This window comes from Acyrthosiphon pisum, chromosome A3, assembly GCF_005508785.2.
Source record: "Acyrthosiphon pisum isolate AL4f chromosome A3, pea_aphid_22Mar2018_4r6ur, whole genome shotgun sequence".
NCBI classification, from domain to species: Eukaryota; Metazoa; Arthropoda; class Insecta; order Hemiptera; family Aphididae; genus Acyrthosiphon; species Acyrthosiphon pisum.
Window position 1 is genome coordinate 5,778,342 of NC_042496.1, and position 9,137 is coordinate 5,787,478.

The 9,137-nt window shown below is 27.9% G+C and overlaps 1 protein-coding gene across 2 annotated transcripts in view; it reads left to right on the forward strand.

Annotated features, from left to right (window-relative positions):
* The window catches only part of LOC100571824, a 9,520-nt gene extending 982 nt beyond the window's left edge, over window positions 1–8,538 (forward strand). The window contains exons 1-9 of one of the 2 annotated variants that reach the window (XM_016805894.2): window positions 4,642–5,395; window positions 5,469–5,699; window positions 6,269–6,411; window positions 6,481–6,547; window positions 6,638–6,809; window positions 6,890–7,077; window positions 7,321–7,501; window positions 7,961–8,112; window positions 8,187–8,538. In XM_016805894.2, the coding sequence (XP_016661383.1) occupies window positions 5,369–5,395; window positions 5,469–5,699; window positions 6,269–6,411; window positions 6,481–6,547; window positions 6,638–6,809; window positions 6,890–7,077; window positions 7,321–7,501; window positions 7,961–8,112; window positions 8,187–8,519 (1,494 nt within the window). In that variant the 5' untranslated portion in view covers window positions 4,642–5,368 and the 3' untranslated portion in view covers window positions 8,520–8,538. Of the gene's footprint in view, window positions 1–4,641; window positions 5,396–5,468; window positions 5,700–6,268; window positions 6,412–6,480; window positions 6,548–6,637; window positions 6,810–6,889; window positions 7,078–7,320; window positions 7,502–7,960; window positions 8,113–8,186 lie in introns of those variants that run through there. The other variant, XM_016805895.2, reaches the window with a different exon arrangement.
* Window positions 8,539–9,137: the final 599 nt, after the last annotated feature.

The window sequence follows — 9,137 nt, forward strand, 5'->3', positions numbered from 1 at the left end:
TAGCATTCATACGCTACCTTTAACTCTACTTCATTAGAAGATATGAGACATCTCTAACGGAACTGGGTGTCTCCGTCCGTAGTGTTCATAACATTATTAATGGGGCCAACAAACAACTATGTCACTTTTCATTATTGAGCTCGACAACAACATCTTCAATAGGATCATATTTAATTTGACAAAACTATTGAATTTCATAATCATAATTGAACAAGAAAAGCTCGACTCCACCCACAATGCAAGTGGTGCCAGTCATACGGGCACATGTTTATGTATTGTTTACACACACCCCGCTGCGTCAAATGTGGCTTAGATCATCACCTCACCTCAGATTTCAGTAAGCTGCGCGAACAACCGTCCAAGTGTGCCCTATGCCTCCGTCATATAAATTGTTCAAACTGTCTCACAAGAAACCACCACCGAGTTCCAACACAACGCATATTCGAATAACACCTCCAAAGGCTCCGTCCGACGGGGCCAAAGAAATTAATGCTTAACCTCGGTCCAAACGTTATTCTGAAGCCGTGGTTCCAGACAACTCTCCACTAGAGTACTAGACATCGTTTCAATAACGTTATCTCAATTTATTTCGAATCTAAATTCATTAATTGGTCCCCTAATCTTCCTTCTAACCGAGGTCTTACACAAACAATTATCTTCATAGATAATTCTTCAAAACCACTCATAATCCATTATAATATTATAATAGCTTTTCATATTATGTATACTGCACTATACACTTTATATTGTGCAAACAATCTATCTTATTATGTTATACTATTGTTATCATGTTAGCTATTTAAAATCATCTCGAATATTGTCCGCATATATACAGTGTGTTCACTGTTCACCAATTTAGGGAACACTGAATTTCTCGGTTGGACTATTTTGGAATAAATCGATTTTTTTTTTTTAACAAGCTGGTGGGTATATAATACACATTTATAGATACATTTCAAATTTTTTATCATTTTGGTCTGCATATGCGCAGTTATAACTTATTTTTTTAAAGTAATTTTGATAAATCTAGAACTACCTATGGTTCAAAATTAAAAATTTACTGAATAAGAGCTACGCCAATTTTAATAAATAATACATGTTTTTATTATTTTAAAAAAATTACAAAATCATTTATAATTAATTCTTATTGGTTATTTTTTGAACATTTATACGTATTTTTTTTATAAGTGTTATAAACAAGACTAACATAATATGGGTATAAAATTATGTATTAAAAATCAATTAGGTACAAGTGAACAACAGTTATTTTATAATTACACAATTAATTAAATAAATTGTTCAAAGTAAGGTTATTACTGAAAATAACCATGGTTACACGCAACCGCGATTTTATTTTTTAAATCTGCTAGATTTACTGGTGGATCTGCATAGACCATTGTTTTCAAGTGTCCTTTTAAAAAAAATCGTAAGTGCCAAACCACTTTCCCTCATATACCCGATTTAAATGATCTCAAACAATATGAGCATTATGAGCAGGAGCTCCATCGTGCTGAAAATAGAGGGTTTGACGTGTAGTTAATGGTCAATTTTCTAACATCAATGGTAAAACATTTGTTAAAAATGCTAAATATCACATTGCATTTAAGTTTTCTTCGAAGAAATATGGACCTATAATAATTTGCCACCAATAAGTCCACACCAAACATTTGTACCCCACACAGTTTGGTGATGATTATCCACTGTCCAATAGGGATTGACATCTGACCATAAACGATTGTTTTGCTTATTAATTACTCCATTGTGGCATTGTTCATGAATTTAGATTCATCAATCCATAATATCTGATTTCAAAATAACGGTTGTGTGTCGATATAATAATTAATAAAGTAATAAATAATAGTGTACCCATATTATGTTAGTCTTGTTTATAGTACTTGTAAAAAAAATATACATATAAATGTTCAAAAAATAACCAATAAGAATTAATTATAAATGATTTTATAATTTTTTTTAAATAATGAAAACGTGTATTATTTATTAAAATTGGCATGGCTCTTAATAAATTCAATAAATGTTGAATTTAGAACCATAATTGATTCATCGGAACTATTTAAAAAAATAGGCCTATCCGAATATAGTGTTCAAAATAGGTGTTGCTATTAAAAAAAATAAGTTTTACAGCGCGTGCGCAGACCAAAATGATAAAAAATTTAAAAAGTATCTATAAATGTGTATTTATATACCCACCAGTTTGTAAAAAAAAAATCGATTTATTCCAATATAGTCCAGCCGAGAAATTCAGTGTTCCCTAAATTGGTGAACATACTGTATATCCATAACTATGTAATTGTTGAGCTATAATGGTCGTGAACTAGAAGCTATATAAATAAAAAAAAATAATAATAATAGGGTCGACTCACCCGTCTATCATTGATGTTGTTCACGTCGTCTCCCTCTTCGAGTTTAATACTACCGTCGTGTATTGGATAGGCGGCAGAAATTATATCAGTCTCGAGTAATTGTTCAAGACTCATAACATTTGCGTCTTGCTTATTACCAGAACCGATTCGGAGTAAGATGCACCACACGATCTGAGCCCGTTGCGCAGATGTCAATTTGTTATTTTGTTTTTCATGATGGCCATTATTTCCATTTGGATACTGCAACAAAAACGGTACAGTCCAATTATAATAAATTTGACAACAATATTATCAAGATCATCAAAAAATAGTTTACATTAGTTATACCTATTATACAAAATGTATATACTTTTTCCTATATATTTTCAATAGCTATATAACTATAAAAGTCACGCAAGCCTTTGCAGTAGTCATAAAATATGCATACTTCTATACTGGGCTGAACCTACTATTACAAAATATATTGTTCTAGTAAATCAAATGGTTTAAAATAGGTATAATATCAATACGGCTTGATAAACAACCATTTATTATTGCATGTAATATTTTAAAAACATTCAATGGTGTTACATAATAGTTGTGTGATTTTAATATTATTTCGTTTTGTAATATATACGAGCAATTTACCAAGCAGTCTGACCTCAACTTTTTCATTATATTATACCCAAAATAAAATATGAGTTGACTCAAAATCTGATTTTCGTAATTTTTAAGTATAATTATGGATAATAAGGAGTGTCTTGTGTCGGTACAAACTTATTTTTTTAAATGAGAACCAACCTTTTTTTAAAAAGTCAAGCAACGATTTTTTTTTTAATATTTGTATGTACCTATCTAAACCAAAGTCAAAATCACCACCCATATCTTCCAATATATTCCACATAGACCTGTCTTATGGTATTATATTTTTACAATGATCTCCCTGTGTAATAATATTATTATATATGTTTTATTAATATGCCATTTTTGGGCTTGAAGGTAGATTTTGCCCATTCGTATTACCGTACAATTAGGTGGAGCCCTATGCATAATATTCTTTCATTTGAATAAGATATAGTCGTAGGACTGTAACAAATAAATGTATACCAAATTTCATTAAAATTAAAGAATTTGAGCGATGTTAGGTATACCTGTTGATGGTTAACATCTTTCGAATTGTAAATTGTTAGTTGATCTTCACTGTTACTGTCACTACTGGTTGCATGACACCGGCAACTGCATCCTAAGAGTCGCTGTGATAGCTGTAGCAAAGCAAAGCACGTCCGGCCTGCATCTAGTGAACACTTAAATAAAACAAAAATAACCAATGATAACAATATTTTGAATGGTAAAACAACAGTAAAACAGTTTTAGCGTAAATCAGTCATCAGTGAATTTAAATTTTAAATAAAATGCTTGAATAAAGTCGTAAAAAATACCAATCTTCTAAAGAGTGTCAAAATATTATGTGGGCAGTCAAGTATTTTCGTATATTATACATATTTATATAATGTCAATTTTCATTTAGTTTATTATACAATTAAAATATAATTGTATTTTAATGAATACTAACCGTTGGATCATCGTCGATGTTTACCAAAATACCATGTGCTCGTAATTCTTGATAAAACTTTTGTCTTTCAGTTTCGTCGTCGAGTTTACTGTCGTTCTCCGTAACTATTCGTTGCCTTTTATAGGCCAACACAAAATCAACAGTGTTAAGTTTCCTATGTTCAACGTGCATTTTGCTTGATGAATCCCGATGCTTTTTGTATAAAACATTCATAACCACATATATTATTAACCAATATTATCTACTAAATTATAATATAATTAATGGTAGGTAATTGGTATGTTATTGGTATGTATATTGGCTGTGAGAACTTTTTGCGTAGGTGAAAAATAATTATATAGCATCAATCACGTGAGAGAGTGAATACTATATCCACCCTCACAATATTTATTGACACGGATAGGTAATTTGTGAACTATCCTATACACCCCTTACCTATATAATATCACTTGTTTAACTCAAGTTTGCAGAAAAAAACAAAAACAAAACACTATGGTGGAAAGTTTAGATAGTTCTCCAAATGTTTTAAAATAATAGCCAATATATAATAGGTATACCTACCACCAGTATTATATTATTTGATACACAAGCTGAATATTGCACGGCGTTGTCCGGAAAAAAATTGGGATTCATCAACTACTTTTGGGTGTAACACGCTGCGGAAGCAAGGCCTTTTTAAGTGTAAATTATACACACATAGAAATATTGGAGTTGATTTTACTTATTTGAAGGTGTTGAATGTATGAATATTAATATAAGCTTTTAATGTGGTTTAAATAATGGAAACGGAGAGTTGAATTAAATAATATTGTTTAACAAAACTCATGTTTTAAATAACCAACAATTAAAAACATTTTAAAAGTATATTATATTTAGATCGACTTTTGGTAAGTAATCAGTTTTAGTAATTTTGTAGTTAATGTTATTTAAATTTAAGAGTTGAGTATACAAATCTTAAATTGAGCTTTCTGTATCTTATAATAAATTATAAAAGTGTTAAAATAACATTTTGTATCTTATAATAAATTATAATAATGTAAAAATGACATTTGGTATACCTAATTCAAACAACAGGTTCTATAGATAATTAATTTGATAGCTGATATTGTTGTTAAATCAACACCATTTGGTGTTATATCTGAATATCTAAAGGTTAAAGTGACGCTTGACTGCTTGAGTTGATAATAATAGCAATCTAAATTTAGATTTTACCACAGGAAAATTATTTTTTCCAAGTATAATGATTATGGACAGTTATTTCTTATTTATATCAATATTTCTATATTAACTATGTTCGGTACTTCGGCGTGTTTTGTATTTTCATTTATTTTGTTACCACAATATCATCGATTTATTAATCATTCCTGCTCTCCGATCGATGTGAATGGTGTGTGAATCAGTGAATCTACTCTCCAAGTACTAAAATATAGTCGCAATGAGTTTGTTTCAAACTGACGATGAAGTAAGCGGTCTCGATTATTTAGTACCTAATCCTAATTTCTTAATTGTTAAATTAACTATACTATTTACTGCAGTTTATTTATCAACCTTTCGTGGATGCTTTGGAGACAGCGTCTTTACAGATTGTGCAGTCAAATCCACCAGTTTACGAAAGCGAACATAAATTACCACAGAATTCTTCACTTACAGACATATCATTTTACAACAAACATAACCACAGTCCAACAACTGTGAAACGAGTAGAAGTTTTGCAGCAGGGTCATAGCAAATATGGTAAATACAAGCCTATGCAATGGACGATTGAAGTGAGTTGAATAAAATTAAAATATTTTCTAATACAATAAAAGTTAATCACAATACATTCATTAACAATTAATTAATTTTCTTCCCACTTTTATTTTCTAAAGACTGTAATTTATATAAATGGTAATGGTTAAACATACACAATTATTAATTATTATAAAGTAAATTATTTAAAAAAATTTATTTGGCTAATAATTATTGAAAAATAATTGAATGTATTGTACAGAAATATTAGATATTAACATACCAATAGGAAATAATTTTTTATTCACTTGACATTTTAATAATTTTATTATTGTCTATTATTAAAAAATGTTGTTTATGTAACTGAAATAAAACAAAATTGTTTGTGTATTTTTGTTTTGAAAAATAAACTAACTACTTTGGCACCCTAATTCATAAATATTTACCAAAAAAATAATCAACTAAGTGTTATTTGTTTTTACCTAAACTTATTGAATGAAACTCATTAAAATAATTAGATACTTAATTGATTGAACTTGTTAAAATATAAATGATTTATGAAATTGCATTACAATAAATATTAACAATTAAACTATTATAATAATAGACAATATTAGAAAAATTGCATACAACAAATGACGGTAGATATGTACTTGCGGATGCAAAAAAAAATAATGGGTTTTTATCTGACGAAGCTCAGAACATACTCACGCAACTCTTAATAAATCACCTATTCCAGGATCAGAGCAAGTATGAATAAAACATAGATACTTATTATATTTAAAATAATTAAATTGATACTAATTTGAAATATTACAGAGGTAATGATTTATTTTTTCGTAAAATATCTGATTTAATTGTGCAAGTATTTCCCGAAGAGCATAAGGTAATAAATAATATACACAATACTTTCTTATAGATTCAATTAATTTTACCTCATATAAATAGATTTTATTTATTTTTTGTTTGAATTTAGAGTGTTTACTTTATACCAGCAAGGTCAGAGGGACCTACTCAAACCCATGCAAAGGGAAAACTGATAGAAAGGTGGAAGAATGTAGCTAGGCGCTTAAGGACAGTTGGTGCTATAAGTTCTTCTTCAGTGGTAAAAAACCTACAACTTACAGCTACAGATATTTCATTTTCTGGTATTTATAATTTAATACAAATAAATTATTTTATTTTTATTACGTATGAATAGTATATATTTTAAATTTTCATGATATAGAAGATACATTGGCTATTAAGCGATGGTTGGCGAATGAAGGGTTGACAGAAAATTTTGATGTTGTTCTGTCCAAATGGCAGTTGACTTATGAGCTAAGAAAACATGAAATTTTAAATTCCAGCAATAAATATTTAGCAGACTTATTTGAATCTTGGCCTGCACTTCAGTGTCCGATTGGTTATGAATTGGTATGTTTTTATATTAGTTTTAATAAATTCTTATAATGTTTATTTCTAAACAAATTTTTCAATGCTTTTAAAACTATAATATTTGAGTCTAATCTAAATAATATTAATATTAGGTTAGTCAGATATAGTGGTCTACTAACATTAATGTCTCCCTAAAATTAACAATCAACATAATATGGTTATTGCTATGTCCTATGTCAATATGTTGTAATATTAATGTATTCGAATTATTATTTTGGACAGATTGTTGAAGACTATCGTATTGGGTATCCTGAATCACATGATTTATTCAAAGATTTTAATTGTTTTTTGAACAGTTGGGAAGTGTTCTCAACTAAACTATTAAAAATAAGAAGAAGCAGTATTAAGGATAAATATGCTATTAATCTATTGTCAAATTTGGATTCAGCTGAACTCAATGGAAGTGAGTCTAATAAGAATAACTATTTTTGTATTAATCTTAGGAAAGTTAACTCGTTTTTAACTCCTTAAGTTAAGTTATTAAAGTTCCCTGTGTTCACAAGAAACGCTTTCAAGTCCAAAATTTGTATTTTAGGATTAATTTTGTGTTTTTAATTTTGGATATAAATCAGTGATGTGCTATAATCAACTAAGTCCAACTAGTCTTTTTAAATATAAAGTACATCCAATAAACAATATATTAAAAACTTTTACAATTTTAAAAATTCTATATATATTCTATAATATTTTAATAAGGCCATTATTTATTTTACTGTATTAGTAGGTATTTAGTAGTACTGTAGTAGGTACCTATATCAATATAAAAAGTAAAATATTATTATTGGGTATTATTGTATTATTATTGTTAGTATTTTTGCATATTATATTGTATTAATTTTTATTCTAATTATTATTATTTTAGATTTAAAAACAGCAAATGTTATAAAATTACTTTTAATACCTTATTTGATTCCGACCAAAACATTAATGAAAAATATTTTACCTAATGGAAAAAATAAATGTTGGAAGCCTTCATTATTAGAATCTTCTTCTGCATTTGCTTATTTTTGTAATGTAAGTTTCTCATTTAAAATAAGTTCATGAATACATTTATACTTATATTGGTGTTTATTGTTTAATTTAAATAGAATCTGACTGGTCTTCAAGAAGATATTGATAAGAGACAGTCAAAATATAGTCAATATGGAGCTACAATACAGCCTTATATAATCTTTGTTGGAAAAGATTTAAGCTCTATTGATTCTTCTTACATCAGGGTAAATAAAAAGTTATGGTGTTTCGACTGTCCTTTAAAAGCTCTTGAAATTTGTTTTAAGTCATATTTTGTATTTAATTGTGCTTACCCTGCGGAATGTTATGACTCTTGGCTTGTAATTCAACAATACTTATTTAAATTGTTCACAAAATATGATAAATCAACTTCTATAACTACTTCTGTTACATCTAATCTTAATTCATAATCATTTCAATTTCAATTTATATATAATTTTTTTTTTATTTAAGAATAGGGAATTCTTAATTTATTACATTTACATCAAATTTACAAGACAGTAAACAGTTATATAGCATTAGTTTATGTATATTATTATATGCTATTATTTTATATATTTTAGTGAATTTAAGTAAACTTCATTATGTATTTATGTTCCATTTGTTCATTAAATATTCTTACAATTAATCAACTTATTTTGCATTTAAGAATATATCATCATTATAATAGCCAATCAGTATATACATGTAGGCAAGACTTGTGTATGACAGATGTTCGAGGGTCTGATAAATTTAGGAAACATTTAATGAAATTTCATACTTCTCCAGTAACTACCACCTGTGTTGAAATTAATAATTTAAGTAATTCTGTATTAGAATCATCTAATACCATTGATAATAGTACTTCTGTATTAGATTCATCTGATACCATTGATAATAATTTATCTGAATGTGAGCAAAATCAAATAAATAGTTCACTGATGATTAACTTAAACAATTTAAATACATCTTATAAAAATATTATTACTAAGAGTGTTTTACAATTTATCACCAATTTATATAAAAAACCTACCGTAACTGAGACTCTA